The sequence below is a fragment of the Fukomys damarensis genome, unplaced genomic scaffold (assembly GCF_012274545.1).
Source record: "Fukomys damarensis isolate Sample0158 unplaced genomic scaffold, DMR_v1.0_HiC HiC_scaffold_4, whole genome shotgun sequence".
Taxonomy (NCBI): Eukaryota; Metazoa; Chordata; class Mammalia; order Rodentia; family Bathyergidae; genus Fukomys; species Fukomys damarensis.
In genome coordinates this window covers 60521314-60548133 of record NW_022900916.1, presented here as the reverse complement: position 1 = coordinate 60548133, position 26820 = coordinate 60521314, and the positions used below count along the sequence as shown (strand labels likewise).

The 26820-nt window shown below is 33.4% G+C and overlaps 1 protein-coding gene across 3 annotated transcripts in view; it reads left to right on the top strand.

Annotated features, from left to right (window-relative positions):
- The first annotated feature begins 1496 nt into the window (after positions 1-1496).
- The window catches only part of Casd1 (CAS1 domain containing 1), a 34385-nt gene continuing 9061 nt past the window's right edge, over positions 1497-26820 (top strand). Inside the window, exons 1-12 of one of the 3 annotated variants that reach the window (XM_033758392.1) lie at positions 1497-1613; positions 2121-2241; positions 8781-8825; positions 9803-9865; positions 12251-12295; positions 12710-12833; positions 14033-14247; positions 15963-16385; positions 17386-17475; positions 22890-22955; positions 23870-24026; positions 25471-25550. In XM_033758392.1, coding sequence (XP_033614283.1) covers positions 1591-1613; positions 2121-2241; positions 8781-8825; positions 9803-9865; positions 12251-12295; positions 12710-12833; positions 14033-14247; positions 15963-16385; positions 17386-17475; positions 22890-22955; positions 23870-24026; positions 25471-25550 — 1452 coding nt within the window. In that variant the 5' untranslated portion in view covers positions 1497-1590. Of the gene's footprint in view, positions 1614-2120; positions 2242-4843; positions 4914-8780; positions 8826-9802; positions 9866-12250; positions 12296-12709; positions 12834-14032; positions 14248-15962; positions 16386-17385; positions 17476-22835; positions 22956-23869; positions 24027-25470; positions 25551-26820 lie in introns of those variants that run through there. The other 2 variants (XM_010603440.1, XM_010603442.2) reach the window with 2 other exon arrangements.

The following is a 26820-nucleotide window of genomic DNA, read 5'->3' as shown; positions in this document are numbered from 1 at the left end:
GGAAGATCACTGTCAGTTTGAGGCCAGCCTGAGCTACATAGCCAGACCCTGCCCCAAAAAAAAAAAAAAAAAAAAAAAAAAAAAAAAGAGGGACATGTTATAAATACTAAGTTTTCATCCTGATTCTAAGCCTTTACTGGATTTTAAATAAGATTTTACTATATGGTCATTATAAAAGAATGCTTCGGGAGAGCTGTTTTTAGGAAAATAACTGAATCATGCAGTCCTATAGTTCTTTTTTTACTCATCCTTGATTATTTATGTAGTTTATTTTTTAAGTTATAGTCATTTTTCCTGCTTGGAAGAATTAAGAGCTAGTTATTTATACTTAAAGACAGCTTATTAAAAATATTTGAAATTAAAAAAAACTTGCTCAGGCTACATATATAACAATTTAATCGTTGATACCTTCTTTCCTCACTTTTCCACCAACAAGACAGTGTAGTATTTTCACTTTTTGGTCCTGTCTTGTTGTAAACCTATGACACCGAAGCAACAAGTACATTTCGTACTTCTACATACCCGTATTACATTTGTATCACCTTTTCTCTGTGTTTTGGCCAGATAAATGAAGAATTGGATTGAAAAAAAGAGATTTTTTGTACTTTAATTATCTTTGAATCTTCCCCTTTTCCACCCTAATGATTCAATACTGATTTTGTTCTGTAGTATTCCTCTTACCAATACCTTAGCCTGACCTGAAGTAATTGTAAAATTTAGCTTGCTATTAGCTGTTAATAAAGCTGGAGATTAAATCAAACTAAAGGTATATCTCCTTATAATCCTGCAGTTAAGATAATCTAAATATCTCATATCCCCTCATCAATTTGGTATAGATCAGATTCTTTAATGCCTCCATATCCCCCTTTGACCTTTGACTCATGTATACTTGGCCCTTGTGCCAGTAAAGTGCCAGAGGTCATATAGTGACTCGGCCTCAGTTTACATGGGACAGAGGGGTTGCTTAGCTATGCACCTTTGGGTTTAAAACAGGGTCTAGGGCCGGAGATTTAGCTCAGTGGTTCCTCTGCCTGCCTAGCAAGTACAAAGTCCTGAGTTCGATCCTTGTACCAAAAACAAACAAACAAAAAACCTGGGTCTCTCTCAAAAAAAAAAAAAAAAAGACAAAGCTGGGTCTCTAGATACATTAATACATATGTATTATAGTAGATAGGAAGTTATTTCCAAAGTATTCTCTTTTATCCCTTAAACCTTATTTCTTAATCAGAAGTAGAAGTGATAAACAGATATAAAGCTAGTTTGAGGAAAGAGCCTGCGCTACAGTTTAAGGAATCTCTTACAGCATAAAGTGTAAACTGTAAGCGGGTTTTATCCTCCTGAGTATTAATGTGTTAATATTTATCGCACTCTCATGAATGGTTTATATACACCTGGAAGATATAGGAAAGCATAGAAAACTTCTCTCTGATCTCGGGGAGCTTAAATGGGATCAAGGTAACTGACATAAGAAAATAACTATTGTTTGTAATACAACACTGATGTCTTACTGTTACAGGAAATGATTCATGTGAATACCTTCTCTCAAGTGGCAGATTTCTTGGAGAAAAAGTTTGGCAACCTCACAGCTGCATGATGCATAAATACAAAATCAGGTAAGAGTTCTTCATTTTGTTTGTTTTGTTTCTCTGGTGGAGATATGGCAGTAAAGCAGAGTACAGTACTTTTCTTGTGTATGTTCGTTAGAGGCTGCCTGATCAAGGGTTGGTCTGAGGCTATTTCCAGATGAAGATTCTGAGCTAGAGCTTCTGAGAAAGCTTTGGCCTCACTGCTGTATGTCAGGGGCGAAGTCACCAGGCCTAGGGTAACCCCAGAGCAGAGGACTGTTGCTTTGCACCTTGGATACCTGCCGTATAGAGTTCTGGGATGATGGATATAAAGCAGTTACAACAGTAAGGGCACATCTTAAATGCTTCCTGAACATCGCTGTTAGGAGTGAGAATTGGCTGAAAATAAGTACATAGACTGGTAAATTAGACAGACCTGGCCACCCACTTCTAAATTCTAACGGGAAGTGTGGCAATCCCTCCCCAACCATATGCTTTGAAATGCTAATTTGTTGATTTTACTTATTTTAATTAATATTTCTGCATTGATTTTAGTGAAGCAAAGAACTGCCTTGTAGATAAGCATGTTGCATTTATTGGAGATTCCAGAATTCGTCAGTTGTTTTATTCTTTTGTAAAAATAATTAATCCCCAGTTCAAAGAAGAAGGAAATAAGGTAAGTCTTTTTTTTCCCCTTCCTCTCAGGTGTTATTTTTAAAAGTTAACCAACTGAATAGTTATAGAAAGAATGTGCCTCTTTAAATCAGTACTAGAAAGTATAAAATTTTTACTTTGGTTTTTTATGTAATCATTTTTTTCTCCTTTGCTTCTTTGCTTTTTCTTTTTAAAGCAAAGACATTTATTGTTACATTTTAGATATACGTAATGTTAAGTCATCATAGGGAGTTTGTATCTGTACATGATGTATCTTGATTCCCTTCTCCCTGTGAGCCTTTCCCTCATTTATAAAAGCTTTATTCCCATTTTTCCTTCTGTTCTCTTTTTTCCCCTTGTCCCTTTTCTTTTCCCCCCTCCCCTCCCTCATTTCCCTTCTCATTTTGGGAAAATTGACAAGACAGGGATAATTTGCTGTATGGGAAAATAAGAGAAAGAAGTGGAAGATAAGGTATTGGCAAACTATTAATATAAATGTTTAATTTTCAAGAATAAACTTTTTTACTGTGGAAAACTTTAAGAAATTCCTTAAAAAAGAAGAAAAAGAGAGAATATCCCCTTTCTTTTAATATCTTGCCATATTTCTTTTGAGTCTCTTCTTATTTCAAATATCTTGTAATCTTTTAGCATGTATAATTTGTAACTCTTTTCCCCACCACTTATCATAATTCTCCATATTATTATATAATCAACTCAAGTATCTTATTCATGGCAATATATTTTGAGTGGATATAATGTAATTTTGTATAAACTTCATTGTTACTAGTTTTTTCAGTATAAAAGTATATTTCCATTTGTATCTTTGTGTGAAAATTTTGTTTTTTAAGTTATTCCCTTCAAATGGAATTTGTACAATGCAAATATTGAGTTAATGAATATAAACATTTAAAAATTATATTGCCAAACTTTCAATTTTTATTCTGATTAGCAATATATTTTGGCGCCTCATTTTCTGCAGGCTTTCTGGTACTGAGTGATTGTGCTATAAATTAAAACAGCAACACTATAAATTTCTGTTTTGATGGAAAGTTTCTCATTTTAAAAATATTTAAGGACCATTATCTTTTATATGTTAATTAGTTATTATTGGTGAATGTAGGATCTTATTGAAGAAATGATCTAGCTTCTTATTGCTATGTTCAAATAGCATATGGCTTGAACTGAGGAGGGGAAAGAAGAGAAAAGTGGAGTACAGGAAGTCTCAGGGTTACCAGAAGAAGAGCTTCTGAATTTATGAGACAAGTCTGCTTGTGCACATTCGCTTGCTGTGTGGAAGGAGCATTTCTCACATTGATGATGGTGGCTCACTAACCCTTAGGAACTGTTTCTTATAGGGAAGTGGAAAGCCATAAAGTCAGCTTTTCATTTAAATGTATTTTCCACTAGTAATCACACACAAAATTATATAGGACAGTTAGAACAATTTAATTTAATAAAAATATCACAATTTAAAGTAAAAACTAGTAAACTTTTTAGAAGAAGAGAGTTCTAATTTCAAAGAACAGACAGTAGTTCTGGAAATAGAACCATATAAGTTTCTGAAAATTGGAATAATGGATTTGGTAGTAGCTAAGGAAGCTATGAAGGCTTTGTCTCCAAAAGCAGATACAGTTTGGTGTACTTTTTCTGAACCTGAGTTATAATGTATAATTTTCCAGGTTTTATTTTCTAGGGGTACCTAGTTATCCAAAATTATTAAACATGATAGATCCATTTTAATTTATATGTATTTTTAAAAGGAAGGAAAGATAGTGTGTCCCACTTCTAAAGAGATAGTTATCAAGATAATGTTTCATTCAAACTGCTAGTGGAGCATTTGCCAAATTATATTTTATATGTCCTCTTATCTCTGAAAACCTCAAGGGCAGGGTAGATGTTTCCTTTTCCTATCAGTTTTTCAAATACATTTTTTGTGCCTAGGATGGTCTGGCATACTATAAAAGCTTTTTGTTTTTTAATCTTGTAAGTCTTGGTAAGGGTGCGTTTGAGTTGTGCAGGAGACTGCAATATTGATTATGCCCAAAGCAGGCTGTGGAGAGTTAACCCCACAATTGGCTGTTTATAGAAGTGAGTCTGGCTGAAGCCTACGTGCTGAGGTCAGAGTAACTCGCACCCAGATTCTGTTCCCACAACTAAAACCTTCTTAATTAGAAAGACAGTGTTCTCATTACAATTATATATTTTGTCTACTTTGAGAATGCTTTGTCTTGTCTTTTACGAGCCTTGCTTACATTAATTTCCATAAAAACTACACAGTTGTGCAGCCTTGCACATAGTTTTGCCCTTGCACAAAGCTTGCCTTTACCTCAATTGCTTACTGATAAAAAACCAGCGGCTCGGATGGACCAGCACTTTTGTCAGTTGCACTGGCACTGGTCATCTGGGTGCCCCACTTTCTGTCTCTCTTATTTCTGCCTTTCAGTTTTTTTTCTCAGGCCTATGTCATACACCAAGCAGAGACTGGAGCCTACTGCAGAGGCTTCCGATAATGTTTCAGGGCTCAACAGTAGGTGGAATAGGAGAATCGAAGATAATTCTTTGAGTTTGCTGCCTTTTTTATATTGTGGTACTTTGTTTTTAAAGAGACTTTACAGGTGGATATTGTCAGATTATACTTTGTGGAGGATTAGTTCTGTGGGAGGCTCCAGTCAAATGTTTGGTGTTTTGATTTAGGTGAGTATATTATACGTTTGAAGTTTTGCAGTATAGAAATCCTTGTTGCATGGCTTCTAGCCACAGGGCGGGCTGGATACTCTAGGGGTTCCTTTTGTTTCAAGCCATTTAGATCCCAGTCTTTAAAAAGTATTGTTGATATATTTCTGAATTTACGAGAAAATGGGAGATGCACCTCAACAAAGAAATGAAATATGAGGCAAAACTGGAGGCGACAACAATAATAGTGGGCAGGTGGCAGCATTTGTGTCAGCCTGGAGGTGAATGCCCATCGCTGTAGTTTCCTGTATGTGGAGACCAAGCTGAGGACCAGCATATTTCTCAGTAGCAGTATTGGGAGCTAGCAGACAGTAGAAGGTTATCTGTACAGTTCCCAGGGAGTAAGTGTTAGCTTTCTGCCATTGGAACTCATCCGTTTGGAGGCTGCATCCTATGAACTGCTGGCCTCCTTTGCTCTGGGATTGTGGTGAAGATCACTCCCCGGCAGAGGCATATGGTAGAGTGACTGACTCCTCTCCTGGCTGGGAAGCCACTGGAGAGAGGAAGACAGTGATGACACACCTTCCTCTGAGAGCATGTTCCCTTCACCTGAAGACTTAGGCCTTACCTCTTGAAATTCCTCCCACTTCCCAGGAGTGCTAAACTAGGACCAGCCTTTAACATAAGGGCCTTCGGGAGATTTCCCCACTCGCGCTGTAGCAGTAAGTTTCAACCTATAATTGTGTACCTAGGATAAAGCTGTCTCTGTTGTTCTTGAAATAGAGGGCATTTTTAGAAATGCAAAAGCTATGAGGTTTTACTACTAAATAGATTTACATTAAAAGGAATTTCTGATGACTACATAACAGCAAGAAGGGAAATACCCAGAAAAATGTTTTGAAATATAAGAAACAATGATAAATAATAACTATATAAATCTAAACAGCTATATAAAACAATAATGTCTTTTTGCCCTTAGTAAAGAAACAGAACTAGAGAACTGGCCAGTATGCTTATAGCATGTAGGTCAGAGGAAGATAGATTGTAATTAAATGTTCTAATGCCCTCTTGCTCTCTAAAATACTTTCTTTAGAACTTAAATTAAAGATGTATAATAAAACTTCAAGAGTGAAGACTAAAACAGTAGAACTAAGATAGGCAGATTCCAAACCAGAAGAAGAAAAAAGTTGAGACCCCATCTCAGAAAATGAAAATAAAACAAAACAAAACAAAAAACCAGCAAAACACTAATGCCAAATATATACTTTCTACCCACATTTATACTCATATATAGAGTGCATACACATAATCATAGGTATATCTAAAAAACTTTTTACATATATTATACATAGGTGAAAAAAGTTAGATGTAGGGGGAGTAGAAATGAAAAAATAAGATGGTAGAAACTTATTTATAATAAAAATAAATGTAAAAGCTAAACGCAGGTTTTCAGATTGCTTTTAAAAAGACATACCTAGGCCAGGTATGGTGGTGCATGCCTGTAATCCCAGCACTTTGGAGGCTGAAGCAGATGGAATGTTATGAATTTGAGGCCAGCCTGGGCTACACAAAAAGATAGATAGATAGATAGATAGATAGATGGATGAAAATTCAGCAGTCCATATGATTCAATTGTCTATTTAGAAAATTCCAAAGAATCTATAGAAAACCCTAGAAGTAATAGATTTTTGTAGGATAGCAGATTATAAGATGAGCATGCAAACATTAGTTCTAATACTTCAATAAAGCTGTTAAAATTTAATTACATATTTCTATACCAACACGTGGAGTTCTAAACCATTTTTAAAATGTATCGTATGAAGGTAAACATTTAGTGTAGCCTGTGGAACTATTATTAGGGAAACTCCTATACTAAGGGACAGACACAAGAGGGTAACTTTACAATCTAGATTGTGGTGTATTATATCATCTGTTCTAGACTCTATAAAAATAATATACTTGATATAGTAATAAAATGAACAAAGAATGTTTTAGATTAAATGAGACTGTGAAGAAACTTGACAACTAAATGTAATATCTGACTTTAATTGGATTGTAAATTATAAGAACTATAGAGAATATTATTGGAAAACTGGGGAAATTTGAATATGGGCTCAATGTTAAATGAGATAATATATAAATGTCTAATTTCATACATGGGTTATAGTATTTAGGAGAATGCCTGTATTCTTAGGAGCTAGATGTCTGACTTTTTAAGAGTGAAATATTAGGGTATCTGCTCTACACCTTTACATAGTTCAGGAAAAGAAAAATGTGTTTTTATATATGTGGAGAGAGAAAGAGCAAGAGAGAAAAGAAAGACAAAGACAGTATACAAAATGTTAACAGTTGGTAAAGGGTTTTAGATGTTAATTTGTCAACTTACCTGTAAGCTTGAAATTTTTCATAATTAAAAGTTGGGAAGAAAGTCAACACTAAATGATATGCTGTTTAGTGACACATACATGAAAACTAAATAAGAAAAAACAAGTAATGTATAAACAAAATTCAAGATAGTGGAGTGTGTTTTGGATGAAGCCAAGAGTTAAGGCAGGAAGAGAACCACATGGATAATTCAATGTGTTGTTAGTGCTCTGATTAGTATCATGGATCAGTGTTTACTTTTTACTGTGCTTTGTAAATTTTGTGTATGAAATTTTGTATATGTCAGACATTATATTAAACTAAAGGAAATGAGAGTTAAATTAAGCTATGCAAAGGAGTAAAAATATAAAGTTCATGATATTGTATATTATTTCTCAGAGGAAAAATTTTAAAGAGGGGATTGGAAAGGAGGAGCACCTCTATCATATTGTTTCACTCAGAATTTCCCACACTTACTTGATCAGGGAAACTTCAGATGACAAAATTTAACGCCCTTAAGTTAATGGTCCCAAGATTCCTTTTAGGAAGTGATGCTTTATGACAACCGCAAGAATCAAGAAAGTTAGCCTATTGTTAAAAGCAAACTTGATTTCATTGAGATTTAAATTTAAGTATTACCTATCTGGTTGAATTAATGAAAACATTTTAACCTTAGTTTTAGAAACCCAATTAGCTTCTTCTTGATTACCATATTCCTGCCCTACCCAGGGTTTCTAACTCTGAAAGGATTTCAGTTTTTACATGGAACACTTATGGTCTCCAAATTTTAACTTTTTCTACAAGACTATTCACCTACTGACTTCAGAGTGTAACCTACTGTAACCTAGAGTCATAATAGCCATTCCTGCTCAGTCAGGGCCAATACTAATATGCTGGTAAGATGGGGGTGAGGTATTTCTGCTGCAACAGACTATCGAAACAAAGCAAAATTAATTTCTCGCTTAGTGCTACACGTTCTGGATGGGGTTAGCAAGAGGCTTTGCTTCAGAGCCATTCTGGGATTCCCGTGTCAGAATTTTTACCATCTTTTAGTGTGCACTTTGGAACATTCAGCTCTCTCAGTCTCTGCATCAGGTGAGCTAGAAACTAAAGAGTTGTCCTGGAAAATTCAACCTGAAAGTAACCCATCTCCCATCTAGCCATTTGTGTTGTTTAGAACTAGTCCTACAAGCCCACTATGCGGAAGGATTCCGGAAGGTGTAGGGAAGCGGTCTGTTTGACACGGGTAGTAACCCCGCACTGAATCAAAGCCATGGCAAGCTTGGCAGAAGATAATTTATATAGCATGTTCGTGTATGTGCTTGTTTGTGGTTCAGGTTTGATTTTTGATGTTGAAAAATCACATATAAACAACTAATTTCTTTTAGTTTTTTTTTTCTTTTCAGATTGTATGTATAGGTAATTGAGATGTGGGGAATAAAAATCAACAAAAGCAACCAAAAGTCGACTTACTTATAAAACTTTAATCTGTAGTTTCTATTATCTCCTTTTTTTTAATGGTAGCATGAAAACATTCCTTTTGAAGACAAGATTGCATCAGTTAAAGTGGTAAGTTCATGTCCTAGTAAACCAAATGTTATAATGTTGAAGTTATATTCATTTGTAAATTTATTTGTAGTTGAGCTAATGCTGTACATACTAAACAAACTGACCATTTAGTATAGGCTTCAGAGTATATACAGATAATAAGATAGTGGAATAAATGTTTATGTAAGTTATTTATGTAATAAAATAGGAAGCTTGATTTCCCAAATTTTTATCCCGGAAAAAGAGATTCCAAATGCATTCAGGATTCATATCTATAAAATAATATATGTAAATTTTCTGAATTCCCAGTCACATTGAGAATTCAGTGAGGGTCAAGACAAAAATGCATTTGACCTAATGGAGTTCATGGTCATTATAGTTCCCTGTGTGCACATAGAAGAGGATAAAAATGGTAGAAACAAAAAGGTGGGGCAGTAGGAGTGTACAGAACAAAGAATTAGAAGTAGTTTTCCTCCTTGAAGAAGTAGTGCTTTAACCGAGGGTTCAGGGACAGGTAGGACTGGCCAAGCTCAGCGGAAGAGGTAGAACATTATGAGTTGAAGGAACAGTATATGCAAGGCGCTAGACACTGGGTGCACATGGAACTGTGCAGGAGCTGAAGAGGGAGCAGTGGGAAAGTAGCAAGAAGACAGGCAGAAGGAACAGGTGTGGCCACATCGTCTATTCTTAGCAGTTCTAAGGATTTGGGAATTATATTTTGAGAGCAGTTCAGAGTCCTTGGATTTCTAAACAGAGACGGATGTGGCTGGATCAGATTTAAATTTTTGAAAGATTACTGTGGCTAAAATGTGGAGAGTATAAAAGGGCAAAAATGGACACAAGGAGGGCTATTGTGATATTCTTGCCAAGTGAGATTGGAGACGTCTTAGACAAAGTGGTATTTCACTTTTAAGTAAGTAATCTATAGAAGAATATTAATGTTTATTTTGAATAGTGGAAATAAGAATATTTTTTACTTAAAAAAATCTCTCTTTTAGGATTTTCTGTGGCACCCAGAAGTTAATGGTTCTATGAAAGAGTGTATCAAAATGTGGACGGAGGTCTGTATTAGAAAATATTGATCTTTTTTTGCGAAACCAAATTTAAAAAGGTCATGAGCAGCCATTGTTTTGCTTTCCTTTGCTCACCTGTCTCACCCTGTTATACTAATATCCACCTGCTTCTAGACTGATTCTAGCACCTCACTAGGAAGAGCAAGTACGAGCCATTTGTGTCTGCCCTCTTTATCACCGTTCCAGCTGCAAGGCAGACTATGCTTATAGCAGACTTGCCAGATTCAAAATTCTCTGCTGCTGTTTCAGCTCAGCTAATTCAAACCCAAGTAATCTGTATAGAACAACATTCATTCTCTTGAGCATTTTTCCACTTTGTCCTTCTCTTATTTATGCTTAGATACTTAAGGAAAATTTGTTTTTTGAACCCTGTCTTCTCTTTTATTATTATATTTATGAGCCAAAAGATGAGAAGTATGTTTTAGCTTAGAATGCTTGGAGAAGGGGAGCATACTGTTAACCTCAGGAAATCATTCAATTCTCATAAGTTCCACGTTACAGTCTCTACAGTAGTCTCCACAAAGCTTTTTGTCAGTCTCAATTAAACTTGCATTTTTCCTACAGATATTTACATTTGGGATCGATAAAGTAATTTGTTGACTTTATTTGGCCCATGTACTTGTTTGCAAGTTTTGTTTTATTTTTTGCTTGTTTTCACAGTAATTATATAGGTCTACACCATATCATACAATAAATAGGTTTTTGTTGGATCACGTGGGAATCTAGCGACTATTTATAATTTTGTTTCACTAAGAAAATGTGTTCAAATTTCTACAAAACAAACATGTATACAATAGATAAGAGGGGGTAACTTATTCAAGAAATCCTCAGCATTTGTGCAGTGAAGTGCAAAGTGGCATTGAAGTACAAGGAGCTTTTATTTGTGTTTGGTTTTGGTTATTCTTTTCATGTACTTAATTTTGGGGAGAGTTGATAAGAGATGAGGTAAACATACTAGATGAGGAATGCTATGCTAAGCTGCATCTGGGGGATTAATTTTACCCACCTGTTTGTGCATTTTTCCCTATTGTACATAATCTAAAGTGTATTTTATACAAATGAGAATTGAGGTGATTAGAAGTTGAGTGGAAGAAATTGTGGGTAGAGAATGTAGAGATTAAAAAGGAAGAGTTTATAGGTGATGGAATTATCGAGCGGATTCTGAGAAGTTGCAATGGAAGGGATAGGAAGAAAAGCAAGAGAGGATGGACTTAATAGAGTATTTGGTAAAATTCTTTGAAGTTTGTGAATTAGATGTTGCTGAAGAGACAAGTGGCATCTGCGTAACAAATATCGATCACTGTGATAAGGGTAAAGAGGGAGCTACCTCAGTATGAGGACAAACTTTAAAAAACAGAATCTGATTCATTGAATTATTTAATGGTATAAAACAAAGTATACTCTTCTGGAAATGGACACATCTCTGAAGGAAAATGGGTTTATTTTATTATTTTGATAGTATTCACTGAAATATATTACGTTTATAATGACAAATAATAATGGTCATTTTTATTTTTTGTATGTGTCAGATTTGGGGGGCACATTATTATAATATTTGGTTTTTGATGTTTTTGATGTGACATGAAATGCATTGAATTCAAAAGTTTGGAAACTGAATTTCTGACTATCTCTGCCAGGCCGCATCAGTACCCTGTTAATTGCTCTGAGTCTGTAGCATTGTATTGTAAAATGTATTCAGTATCTTTCTGTCTACTTCACAGTCTAGTACCAATTTTTATTAAAATGAGATAATTTAAGAGAAAATGCTTAGTAAATCACTAAGTACTATGTAATTGTTATGCTGTGTACAACATATACATTTTATACTAGTAATATAACTAGAAATAGTGTAATTTGCAGCTGCTGAGTATTTCTTTTTTTCTGCATGCAGTCTTTAGTAATTATTAGTATATTTTGTTAAATACACATTAGATTTAGCTTTCCCAAAAAAGTATGTCTCCACAGGGCATTGACCTTGTGTTTTTTTAATACTCGCATCTGCTGTACCCTGTAGGCTTCCATGACTACCTCTTGATTGACTGACATAATACACTAGAACTTTAAGCAATTTACTCAGCTTTCAGAATAATGTTAGGCCATGTTAGATTTCAGTAGGGTTTTTTGTGTTTTGTAATAACACCAAAAAATTAACCATGCAGGTCCCATGTCATATGTATAACCATGCAGCCACGTAAGTGTTTAAGCATTGGATGTCTATGTTGCAATGACAAGAGTCCAGTAATGAATTCTAGGAATTTAAAATGATTCAGATGAAAGAACTTACATTTCCAGGAGGGAAAAAGTAAGTTATGTTACTTGTATTCAGTCGCAGTACCGAATATAGCATGATTATAAAGGTTTTTCTTCCTTCAGGATTCTGCTACAAAGCCCCATGTGATTGTAGCAGGAGCTGCCACAGTAAGTTCTTATTTCTTATGCTGTACTGTGAGTTCTGTTTCACACTTAAGGACGTGATAAGAAAAAATTAATTTTTGTTAAATGGAATTCTTGATTGTATTTATATTTAATTCCTGTCCATTACAATTAGACTAATGAATTACAACAGATCTGAGTGAATTTAGTAAACTTTGTGTTAAATTTCACTTTATATCTAGTTTTATAGGTATACTTCTTGATTGCTAACCTTGGAAGTCTATTTTGACTGCAGCTTTTTACAACTGCTTTTATGTATTTCATGAAGTAATTTGACCAAACTTTACTCTAATATTAAAACAGGAATTATCTTAAAGTAGCCTTTATTATAGTAGATAAATTATACACTTTAATTTTTCTGTGATAAACACTGAATTAATGCTTAATTTCTACTCTTAGTGGTCCATCAAGATTCACAATGGTAGCAATGAAGCACTTTCTCAGTATAAAGTGAATATTTCTTCCATAGCACCACTTCTAGAAAAATTGGCAAAGACTAGTGATGTCTACTGGGTCTTACAAGGTAAGGAAGGAACAATGAAACAATGTCATTTTGTATGTATTAGAAGGCATGAGTTTTATTTTCTTCTATTCGAGAAGCAAAATTTCTGCTTTATGAGAATAAATTTTGGAATAAGGTTTTCAAAATTAAATGAGTTATGTGCTTCTTTTTAAATTTTTATTTATTTATTTTTGGTACCAGGGATTGAACTCAGGACCTTGTGCTTGTGAGGCACATGTGGTGCCACTGAGCTAAATCCCCAGCCTAACTTCCTTTTTTAATTTAAGGAATAGAAAAATAATACAATAAAGAAATAAGACCTTCCAAGGAACCTCAGCAGGCAGAATGGCACAAGAAAATGTTTCAAAGAGATAAATCTGATTTTTTAAAAAGTATATTTAGAGAAATAATAAGACTGATGATATTAGAATCATTCTGGAAATAAATATACTTTCAAATTGACAGAGTATATTTAAATTTGCACCCTAGTTTCTGCTTGGTAATGAAAATTCTTTAACATAATATAGACATTAGATCAACTCATTTCAGGAATTTATTGAGTGCCGTTATTTAATGCCTAACACAATATGAAATGCCTTGGATACTCTAGCAATTCTCATTGTTTGTCAGAAACTCTTAATTATTTCCAGTTGAATGTCAAGGTGAAAAGAATAAGAAAATGTTATCATGATCTGTTCCAAAATCCATTTTATTCACAGATTCATTTCTGTGAAATGAATCTTACTAAAATGAGAAAAAATTAAATTATTCCTAATATGCAATAAAAGAATAGATGTCAGTCCTTACTCTCTTCAAATTGTGTGAACAGTTAATAAAATTGAGCATTGATAGGAGAAAAAATGATTAGCTTCTATTTTTAAGCAGTCTTTCATAATTCAGTTTTAATTTCTTATTACTGGTATTAAAAATCTTAAACTTTTAAGACTTGCTGTAATATAAAAATCTTTCCCCAAAATTGTATACATAGAGAAGGGATACAAGTTCTTTAAATTTGAGGGAGATAGATTAACTCAAAAATTGAGTATAAGAAATCTATTATAAACCTTGGCCATACTTATATAAAAATGAATTTTGGGATGCGTGGTATTTTCTGAACTTCAATAACAAAATACAAAATACTGATCAACTAATTTACATGATCACAATTTCTACTAATAGAAATTTTTTAAATATGTTTTTTAAAATGTGTTTTATGACAGATCCTGTTTATGAAGATCTATTAAGTGAAAATAGGAAAATGATCACCAATGAGAAGATAGATGCTTACAATGAAGCTGCAGTCAGTATTTTGAATAGTAGCACCAGAAATTCTAAATCAAATGTTAAGATGTTCAGTGTTTCCAAATTAATTGCTCAAGAAACCATCATGGAATCTTTGGATGGCTTACATCTTCCCGAATCAAGCAGAGAAACTGTAAGAATTCTCAAGTCATACAACATGATTGTAGTTATTTTATTAAAATCTTAGTCACTCAGATATTCTAAGGTTACATCATCTGGAAATAATTTTGTTTTCTGTTATCTAGCTGAACATATAAGTAAGAATTTGGTATAATTTAATAGAATAAAGTTAGAGAGGAGGGGAAATGAAGCTTCATGTATTGAGGACTGTCCACTGTAGAGTGTCTTCTCACATAAGAACGAAAGTTTCCTTTGCAAACTCATGTTTGAAAACTGCTTTATATTCTCTTTGCCTTATGTTTACAAGACTAAATGTTGATTGGATGTGGTGAAACATGCCTGTAAACCCAGCACTCTTGGAAGCTGAGGCAAGAGGATCGCAAATTTGAGCCCTGATAAGGCAATTTAGCAACTTAGTGAGACCTTGTCGCAGAACGAAAAAAGGCTAGGGTATAGGTCAGTCCAAATGCCCCTAGGTTTAACCCCCAATACTGACTGTCCCCCCAAAAAGATGAAACTTTAATGAACAGCAGATTTTTTTAGTATATAAAATGGTTTTTTTTTTCCTTATACCTCTGCATTATTTAAGGTATGGATTAGATACTGAACAAATCCATGTTGATTGATGGAAAAGAGTTAAGTGTCAAAGGGACTTGCATAATTCTAAATGTCCCCACATAGTAGAATGGATTATGGTTGGTTTGGTGTTTTGTTTTTTCTTATAAAGTAATGCTCTTAACTTTTTTATGGTCACATAAGCCCTTTGGGTATGTGATTTAAAACAAACAAACCAGTCAACCAGTGGTTCTGTTACCTCCCTGCAGAAAAATGCCATGTTCACATATCCACATGGTCCTCCATGAATTTATCTTAGGTGCTTTGTGGATTTCCTGGAATTTGGTTAAGAACCTTGTGGCAGAATTTGTAGGCAGAGACCTGTAAGAGTACCAGACACAGAATTTCCTGAAGTCTCAGGGTAAAAGGATGAGGTTTTTCTAAACATTGCAATACTTGAGTACTTTGTGGCCATCAAAACTAGAGTTTGAAAGTTCAACTAGACAGGATCTTGATCTCTTGCTTAGAACAATTTTATTATAGTCAAATCATGTTGAGGATTCCAAATTTTATTTAACTTTAGAAATCTTAAAACTGTACAAACCTAAATGGTCTATATAAGCTATAACCTAAATGAAAAGCATAGCAAAAATATTGTTAGCTAAGAGTTTATAATTTTGTATTAGAAGTTATTCTACATTCTTTTTTTTTTTTTTTTTCACATCTGAAGACTGTGACTCTTATCTAAAGCATCCTGGTATCTTATCTTCTTTTTTGAGGCAGATGTCCTTGATATCTGTCAGTATTTTCTTTTTTAAACCAGGAGTCACAATCCATTAGCAGCCATAAAATTCTGTTTCGTTTTGTTTTGTTTTCCTTAAAGAACAGAACCATGCCAGAGTGCATTCCAAGTAGTAGTAGTATTGTTTCCTGGGTCACCTTATAAAAACGAGTATATTACAGATGATAGCCCTAGAACTTTGAAACACCCCGAACTAGCTATTATAGATTGAAAGAATACCATTATTTTCATGAGTGTTTGGGAAATTGTTGCAAAAAGTAGAAAAGCATTTTGGTTTCAGTGTCAAAAACTCAGCAATATTCACAGAAGAAAATCAAATGTGAAATACATCAGTGCCAAGATAATAACCAAATAACTTGATTTGTTCACAGAGTGCAATGATTCTTATGAACGTGTATTGCAATAAGATTTTGAAGCCTGTAGATGGTTCCTGTTGTCAACCTCGGCCTCCCCTTACTCTCATACAGAAGCTAGCTGCTTGTTTTTTCACTTTCTCTATTATTGGATATATAATTTTTTATATAATTCATCGTAATCCTCATCGGAAGAATAAGCCATTTAGTGATTTGGAAAGCGGAGAGGAAAAGAAAAATATTATCAATATCTCCTTGTCTCCATTAGAAATACTTTTACAGTCTTTCTGCAAACTTGGCCTGATCATGGCATATTTCTATATGTGTGACCGTGCGAATCTGTTTATGAAGGAAAATAAATTCTATACACATTCATCTTTCTTTATTCCAATTATCTACATATTGGTTTTGGGAGTATTTTACAATGAAAATACTAAAGAGGTAAGAATCCTTTCCTTTTTAGTTCATGTTATCCTTTTTGTCTCATTACAAAGTCTAAGTTAAAAAAGTATCATTTATTGTACCAGAATATACAACCATAAATAGACAAAGATGAAGGAAATTTATAGTTACCCTTCCCTTAGTAGCTTTTTTTTAACAGTTGCTTTTTTTTGAAACGGGAGGAAACGTAAACGGTTGGATGAAAAAGTTGTTGAAAAGTTGGACAGCTTTACCTGTGGAAAAGATGTCATAACTTTCAAGGATGGAGAAAGTGGAAGCACTCCTGATTTTATAGTGGGATATTTATTATCTTGTATAAAGTAAAAAATCATATTAAATGTGCATGCACAAATATTTTATATTTAACTATTTAGCAGACATAAACATACAAAGTAGAACTTGCACAGTGATGTGACTACCAGTTTTAGTATTCCGAGTTTCCTAAAATAGAATTGCTATCATTGCTCAGAATATTTGTATAAATTGTTTCATGGCATGAGGTGCTCAAATTAATTCAATTGTAAAAGTAACTCTCATAAGAGGATGATTAATCAGTTCTTCATCTTAAGTGAGAGTGTGCTAGGGAAAATGAACTCTTAACACCGGAATCTTTTCTGTCAATTAAGTGTAAGAGAAATATAAGATTGTTTTAAACTCTGAAACTGTAAAATTCGGTCAAAGAAAATTATAGTATGCCATTTTTTGAAATTACTCAAATCTGTCATAGTTTAAATGACATTTAATATAAAACCATAAAGATCAATTTAAATATTAAAAACCCGTTTAGTTTATAGTTGTTTGTCAAATGCATGTTATATTTAAAGGTTTTATTGTATCTTTTAAAGTGATAATTTTTAACTGTCTCCCCTTATGACCAGGATTTCTTTGACCTAAAGCATTAGCTTTATACATTTATATATTCTAAGAAAAATTTTGACATACTTGTTATGTTCTGTTCAAATAGTTGAACTTTAAAAGAGATTTTGGTTCCTTTATGCAGACTAAAGTGTTAAATAGAGAACAAACAGATGAATGGAAAGGCTGGATGCAACTTGTGATTTTAATTTATCACATCTCTGGAGCAAGTACAGTGAGTATTATAAACTTAAGTTCACAAAAAATAGGAAATAATGTCACTTTGTTTCTTTAGGGCCACTGGCTTTTTTGAATTTTATATTGTCTACTAATTAGAGACTCTTCTTATTTTCCACTCATCTTTCTGCCTTAACTCTTTGAAACTCTTATAATTTTAAAACAAAATTGAAATTGCTTTTTATTTATTTATTTTTTATTTTTTATTTTTTCCATTTAAATCTAAGATTATGTTTCTTTTTTATTTATTAATTTTATTGAGTTTATTGGTACATTTTAGGGATACAGTACAGTTACATTCATTGTTGGGATCTTGTACCTCTACAAGACAACTCTCTACATGACACGTCTTGATTCTCATTTTTTCCCCTTACCTCTGCCCTCCCCTCACCCCCTCCTCCCCTCCCCATCTACAAACACTTTATTTTCATCTTTTCATTCTCTCACATTTTTTTCTTTTCCCTTTTTGTTCTTCCCCTAAAGGTGCAGGGAAGATGTGATGGGTAGGGGAAGAACAAAAAGGGAAATGAAATTGCTTTTTAAAAAGATAAGTCAATAATTGGTTTGTATTTACTTAATGTTAATATAGCAGAACTAGCTGATACCTAAAGGTATTATTTAATGCCGCCTTGTTGAACAGTTAATTTGCAGTTATCAGGAAACTTTGTAAGGGCTGGGGATTTAGCTTAGTGGTTGCACCGCCTGCCTTGCCAGCACAAGGTCCTGAGTTCAGTCCTTGGTACCAAAAAACAAAAAACAAACAAAAAAAGAAACTTTGTAGATCACAAGTAATTTAGAATAGACAGGTTACTAAAAGAAATCAAATTAGATTATTCTATATTCTGTTCTTCACTGTAGTTTAGGAAGTTCAATCAACTATTTTTATATTTTTTAAATTTTAAAAGCTTAGAACTGCCTTGCCCTTGTGTTGAGAAAAATCTAGGTACAGACAGACTGTCATTATGAATCATGCTGTGGATGCAGCACTTGCTATTTCCTCCTCTGTGCTGCAGAGGAGTCTGTTTTTGGTCACCCAGTACCTTCTATGTCCAGTTTGATTTTCTTCTCCTTAGGTATCTTAAAAAGTAGGACTTTCATGATCTGTGCCTATGATGGATATGGCAGAATTAGGAAAAATGTCATTCATTCTGAGATGTAGCATTCCAGCTATACTATAGGTGAAATGTCTATAAAATAGGCTTTAAAAAGTTAACAGACTTATAATTTGGAAGCAGCCAAACTGTTTTATTTCTTTATTTGCTTATATAAAGCACACATCTATAAACTGTTTTGGAATCAGTGATAAATTCAGATGAGAGAGGAGTGCCTAGAAAAGACTATTTTGAAAATTCTGTAAAATCATTTAAGAAGATAAATAATATTACTGGGTTTTTCCAGATAATTCTGCAGTTTTGTAAACAATATTATTCTTCATTATCTCTTTTATTTTCAAAATTTGTTAGTGATTTTACAGATTGTTTGAAAGGCAGAAGACAAAAGAGTAATGTGTAATTTTTACAGAAATTAATGGCTATGAATATGTATATTTGTGGCAACAGTGAAATCTCAGTTGAAGGGTGCTACTTTGAATAGTTATGGTTGAGCTAAGATAGTAAGGATTGAAAGGACAGATGGAGATGGTAACACTTAATTTAGAACCTCACTCAGATTTTTTTTTTTTTTTTTTTTTTTTGGTACCAGGGATTGAACTCGGGACCTTGTACTTGTGAGTCAGGCAGTGGAACCTCTGAGCTAAATCCCTGGCCTCCTCACTCAGAATTTATAGAATAATTTTAGAGATTCTTTGAAAGTAAATAAAGATGAATATTGAATCCTAAAAATGTTGCTGACATGTGAATAAAGACTGATTTAATTTTGCAGGGAGAAACTTTTACTTTAAGAAAATGCCATTTAGAGCTGTAAGTAATTGCTGACATATTAAAGGGTGATTACTAATACTACTTTAAAAATTAGGTAGAAAAATAGTGATATATTGGGTTATTCAATACAATGATTCCAGAAAGGATTTATATCATAAAACGATAAAGCCAATTTAGTGTTCTATTTTAATCATTTACCAACCTAGCATTCTAATTTTTTAGCCTAACATTATATCATTTTATATATATATTTTTTTTTTCTTCTTCTTTTTTTTTTTTTTCTTTTTAGCCACAGGGTCTTGCTTTGTTGTTCAGGCTGGCCTTGAGCTCACTGTGTAGCCCAGGCTGGCCTTGAACTCACAGTGATTCTCTGCCTCTGGCTCCAGAGTACCAGGGTTACAGGCGTGTTCCACCACTCCTTGCCTAATATATATTCTTAGTCTACATTGCAATACATTCTAATGTACAGTTTTTAAAGAATCCTTGTTCTACATGGACATAATTTTTATTAACAGATCATTTGTAATAATGAATCCTAGTTGTGTTATGCAGGATTTTGTGGTTAAAAATTTCCTGTCTCTATATTGGCGAAATATGATTAATATAGGTTATAACGTATTTGGAACATGATTCTTGGATAGTTGAGATTTTAACAGTCATTACCTAATCTTAATGATTTGTATAAAATATTTCAAGCTTTTAGTTGTGCCATTTTTTTATGTTAAAAGAACACCTATGTCAGAAATTCCAGAGAATTATTAAAATAACCAAGATGGTCTGACAGATTTCAACTGTAAGTATAAATATTCTTTTAAAATTTATATAAAATATGGGCCAGGGATTTACCTCAGTGGTTCCGCCACCTGCCTCACAAGCGCAAGGTCCCGAGTTTGATCATCAGTACAAAAAAAAATTATATAAAATACTGTTAATACTGAATGAAAGGCTGTGAGGAAAATATTGTGGAACTAGAAAATCAATAGAACTAGAAATCAGCCTAGTTAATAAATGAAGTTAGAATTCAAGATAGATTTTAATATAAAAACTTTGTTATGAGTAACACTTTTTTAATGAAAGGAAAAAGAAAAATAGTTTGGAGACTGAAGAGATGTCAACTAAGTGAAATATGTGACCTTTGACTAAACATTCCTAGATCAAAAAACATTTTCCATAGTCATAAAGGTATTACTAGGGTAATAAAAGGAATTTATGGATAATAGGGCAAATACTGTAATATTCATATTAAACTTCTTGGGCATAATGATGACAATTTAGTCATGTCAGAAACTACCCTTTCTTCCGAGGACTTACACGGTGCACATACAGATTGTTCTCATACGTTCTACAATATACTTCACACGTTTTCAGAATGATATATAGTTGTTTATTGTACAACTTTTCTGTTCATTTATATACCTCAAAACTAAAAGTTAGAGATAGTACACGACAAGGACTCGGGATTTAACTCCGTGGCACTGTGCCTGCCTGGCAAGTGCAAGGTCCTGGGTTTGATCCCTGGTATGTGACATGTAGTAGAACAGCATTGGCAGGAGCTTGAAAATCGTGACAATGTTAAATTTAGTTTAATTTAATTTTATTTACTGTTTCAATTTAATAACCAAGCCCAGCTTTGTAATTCCAGCCCCAATCTCAAAGGGACTTGTAACCATGTTCTGTAGAGAGTGTTAAAGTAACTGAGAATGGTTGACATAGGTATGACATCTGTTTTCCAATACTTATAGAACTATTAGATTTAAGAATGATTTGGGCTGGGGATTTAGCTCAGTGGTTCTGGCACCTGCCTTGCAAGTGCAAGGACCCAAGTTTGATCTCCAGTGCCAAAAAACCCACAAGATTTAAGAATGATTTAACTACAGCATGTGATTGTAGAGCTAGACTCTTCATTATAGTAGCCAGTTGCTATATTTGGCTTTTGAGCATTTGAAGTATAGCTATTTAAAACAGATGCTGTATAAATACCCCAGGTTTAGTATGATTAATTCTAATAAATTCATTCTAAGTTAAAAACAACTTCGCATTAAAAAGAATGTAAAACATCTATTTACATGTTGAAATGATAGTTTAGATATATCGAGTTAAATAAAATAAATGAAATAAAATTAGTTTCCTGCTTTAATTTTTTAATTCTCTGATTGCCACATAAAATAAGTTACCTTTATGACACATTTTATTTCTTTTAGTACTGTTCTAGAGAGCTGAATTTGGTAGCTTTTACATATGGTTAGGTTTTAACTTCTCATGAAAAAGAACGTTAGCAGTTAATGACTGTCTGATAATGAAATGGATTTTGTTGGGAATCTGGATGTTTTCTGCTGTTAAAAAGTTATTTGACAAATTCGGGAAAGGGATATTTTAGATTTCATTTATGAATGAAGACATGAGTTTCTTTAAGTTCTCAGGTTTTAATACTACATTTCCCACCTTCATCTCTGTGACTCTAATGTTACATATTCACTGAAAGTAGTGAGAAAAGACACCTAAAAAAATAATAACTATGATGAAAGGTAAGGGTAAAACTATATGTTTGAAACATAGACTTTTGGTGCTATAAGAACAGAGATAGGAGAAATTACTTTCATCTGATAGTAAAATTGAGGTTTTGAACTGGGCTGTGAAGGACAATAGGATTTGAATAAACACAGAAAAAGAAACTTTGGGGATGAATGAACTGGTAAACAAAAGATAATTAGCAAGGAACCACAAGAAGGACCACTTTAAAAGACATTTCTGTAAGTTTGGTTAGATAGAGGCTGTGTAGCAAAATTTATGATCTGTTACAAGTTCAGGGCTTTGTTTTCTCCCAGTATAATCTTGCCCTTCAAAAAAGAAAGATGTTTCTACATGCAAGCTGAAGATGCATACAGTCAAGGGCTTATAAAATCTTATTTAGCCAGCCATTTGAGAGTCTGAGACTGGGGGTCGGGTCACAAATTCAAGCCCAGCCTCAGCAATTTAGCTACTTAGATGTTATCTGAAAATTATGAATGAACGAATGAACATATGAATGGATGAATGAACAAATGACCAGTCGGTATGTATCTCAGGGTTGCCGCATCTGGCTGTGAGCTCAGGTTTGGGGTTGGGGCAGGGCCTGTTTAAGGTGTTTGCTTGATTGTTCTATTCTGCAGAAACTCACTGGGAAAAACACATTAACCTAAAAATGACTGCATCTATAAGCAATCTTGATGCTGGATAAACCAGCCTATGAAGGATCACTTTAAAAAGCAGTATATTGAATATGTTATAGAGATGGTAAATATCCACTTAATCAGTCACTGGTGGATAGGTAGAATGACATTGTTCTAAGATTACAGGGATTACAGGATGCCCAACTTTTGAGCATAAATCTTTTCACTGAGCTAATAGCAAATGAAAATAACAATTAGTGTATTCGTTATGATACTTAAAGGTATAGTTTATGCCATTATGTGTTTAACCTATTTATTTTTGTCAACAGTTTTTGCCTGTGTACATGCACATTAGAGTTCTGGTTGCTGCATATCTTTTTCAGACAGGGTATGGACATTTCTCGTACTTTTGGATCAAGGGAGACTTTGGAATTCATAGAGTATGTCAGGTGGGAATGTATTCCATTATTTTCTTTTTCTTGCAATCCAGCATGCCTCTTTGCCAAACCTAAATTGGGCAATTATGAGACCATGAGTAATTTAAATTGATGAACTAGCACTTCAAAATTGTATTTCTGTGTTTAGTAAACTGAGATATGTAGTTTATTGGTGCTGAGAGGAAAATATAATTTAGGTGCATATATTGTAAAAGCACTGATACATAAGGAACACTTTAGTGATTCACTTTAGAGTTGTAGAAATGTACAGTTACCTGAGATTATTATAATGTGCTACTTTTTTCTCCCTGGACATTAATATTTGTTAACTTTCTATCATGTGTTAAGCAGTTTCTAAACAGTTTGTCTCTTAGTTATCTTCCTTTATGGATGAAGAAACTGAGGTGAGAGAATAAATAATTTCCCCAAGGTCACAGCACAGCCCTAATGTAAATCTCAAAAAAAAAATTCTGTATTCTCAGAATGACTTCAAACTGATGTATGAAGTAACTGTTACAAAGGTCCCACAGACGTTTTTGAGCAATATTATTTTGTTATCTATGATAACACTGTTTAATCTCAGTGGTGTAAATAAACATCAGATACCCTTTCTTGGGGTAACCTAACATCTGCTTATAAACTATCGCCTCAGGAAGGAATTTTACAACTTTTCCCCCTACATTTGACAGTATGCTAGTTATAGTTAGAGGACAGCTCAGGCTGGTACTTTGCTGGGATTTAGTTAATATTGTGGTGCATAATTACTTTACATTCACAGTGATTCTAGGACAAATATAACTTTAGAGGTTAGTAAAATTTACTTGTAGTCGTTATTTGAGTCTTAAGTGTTAATACTCTCAGAGAAAGTCTGTGTTTGCTTTTCATAAAACCTGAAATGAAAACCATTTTCTTCTCCTTTTTAATAGGTCTTATTTCGTCTCAATTTCCTAGTAGTGGTGTTATGTATAGTAATGGATCGACCTTATCAGTTCTATTACTTTGTCCCCTTGGTCACTGTATGGTTTATGGTCATATATGTTACTTTAGCATTGTGGCCACAGATAATCCAAAAAAAAGCAAACGGTAAATATACTATCTTACTAATGTTAAAAAATATTCATTCAATGTATTAATTTGTTTTTGCTGCTAAAGATTTTTATTAAAAGATGTAGGCAGTTTAAATTTATATGTAGTTTTGACATTTTGAATTTTGTTCTAAGCTATATTTCAAAAATGTTATAGCTGTCTTTCATGGCAGGTTATAATATGATATAATACATTATAACATTGCAGAATACTAGTTTATATTTGTATTATGTGTTTTCCTTTTTAAAAATTAATTTTTTCAAAAACAAGTCACATTTTTACTAATTGAAATAATTTTCAAACTGTCTTGTACAGAGCCAGAGGTGGATATAGTTGGAAGAGAGAAAAGAAAGCCAAATAAACTTTCAGACCCCTGTGTCTTGCTTTAGTATTGGCAGTTGTTTTATTTGATTTCTTATATATATGTGGGTTTTTACTGAACATCCATTTGCAGAATAGCCTTTTATGTCCAAGTTTAGAAGCATAAATATGATTTGTCTATAGACAACTATTTTTTTAATTAACCTGTTTTTTAACCCAAGTGGCCAAAGGTCATTTTCAAAGTCCCCATAGCCTGCTACCACATTTGGAGAAAAGCTGCAGTCCTCCATACTAATGCTTTTTTCCTCAAGGTCCTATCGTTTAAATGAAATGCTCCCTTTTTTTTTTGAAAAACATTTTTTAGTTTTAAGAACGTACCTAGTTTTCAACTAAGTATTGTATATCAAAAATATTTTTCCTTTGGCTTCCATTATTATATCAAATAACTTTTCAGGAAAGAGTTGAGATCTGTCCTCTATCAGAGTACTGTGTCTGTGGAAGCCTCTTCAGTAGAATCGCTCTATACAATCCTGGCATATTAATCAAATATTCAAAATGCATAAACTTTGAACACAAAATTTAAAATATGCGTATGATATGTCCCATAGTTCAATCTCATCGATTAGAAAATATAAGCTCTCTTCTTGAAACTTTACAACAAATTAACAAATTGCCTAAGTTGCACATGAGTGTTAGCACTGTACTGAACATGTTATTCTATATTTTGTTATAACTTTCCATAGCAAATAGGTATAATTGAATCTAAGAGATTCTTTTTTGGAGGGGTACTGGAGATCAAACCTTGTGCTTGTGAGGCAGATGCGGTGCCACTGAGTTAAATCCCCGGGCCTCTAAGAGATATTTTTAAACATATGTATAGTACCTGTGCAGCAAGTGTATAGGGTATTGGTTATGTGCTGTATCCTCATTCCTAGCAAGAATTCTCTGCTTTTTATTGCTTTTGCCCACCTGTAATTTATTTCACCTATATGTTTTGTATATCCCTGTAAGAAACCTTATATTATTTTGAGAACTTTTCAGGGTATAAAAAAATGTTAGTATTCATTGTGTTTTCTTATATGTTTATATTCATAGTAAACTAAAGTATTTTCTCTTTTAGGAAATTGTTTCTGGCATTTGGGCTTACTGTTGAAACTAGCCTTTTTGCTGTTATGCATATGTTTTTTGGCATATTCTCAGGTTTGTACGGTCTTTTCCATTTATATTAGGTAATATTTTAAAGTTCAAATCTATTAAAGTATGTGAGAAGAATCAGGGTTTTTTTTAAGCTTCATTTTTAAAATGACTATAATAAAAGTGTCACTCAGTAGCTGACTATCCAGTGCAGTTCTTTTGAGACCTCTCTACTTTTGTTACCACTGTTTTGTTGTAAGAGCAATTTAAAGCTCTTCCTCTGGCAATTGTTCAAGATCCATTTTACTTGACTTTGATCAATCAAACGTTTATTGAATGCCTCTTATAAGACACTACTCTTAAGTGGGGATTAGAATTCTCTTGACAGAATTTGCAACTTAGTTTGTGCATTATTCATTGCATCAAACTGTTACTTGATGTTTCTATAACCGCATAAAGTAAAATTTTTGCAGATTGTAAAACCTCCTTAGCTGCAGAGAGAGGTTTGTATGTGTCTCATATGTTTAATTTAATAAAATTCTGTGTAATTTTTCTACCTCTGACCTAGTCTGGTGATTGAGAATTTCTATTATTTTAGCAAGATTACAATCTGATACCTGCTGGTGAATCTAGTAGGCAGATATACTTCAGCAGAATATTTTAATTTGAATGCCCATAGCAGTGGTGGTGAACCTTTGGCATGTGTGCTGCAGAGGGCTGTTTGTTACCATTGAGAGCTCTAAACGGTTTGCCATCACTGGCCTATAGTGTTACCATGTGGTGTAATTCCACACATCTCCAATACTGTTTTGTTATGTGGCTGTGTCAGGTGTAAATGCCCTATAGGTATTTTTATGTGTATGTGTAATTCTGGAAAGCTGTTCTGGGAAGGTTTTTTTTTATAGTCTGGGGTACTTACCTGCAAACTTAGAAGCATTAAAACATTTCTTTCTGCATGACATTCAGGTTTTTTTTTTAATAGGAAGTAAGTAAAATAATAAAATACCAGATACATGTATAAAGAGGTAGCAGGAACAAGTTCTTGATAGCTGTTCACTAAAATTCCCAGCACTCTGTGAGCACTTCTGAGGAAAAGAAAAGAAAGCTGAGTAGAAGAGTTAATAGGGGGAATAAGATTTCCCCAGCTTTGGGTCAGTGCCCTCTGGACAAGAATGTAGAATGCAGAGTCTAGGGAAATCCACTCTCCTTTCAAAAATGAATGTTCAGTAAAACAAGTTTATTGATCATATAAAAAGAAATCTAATTAGAAATAAAATTTTAAGTTGTAAAACTTGACTATATATATATATATATATATATATATATATATGTCATA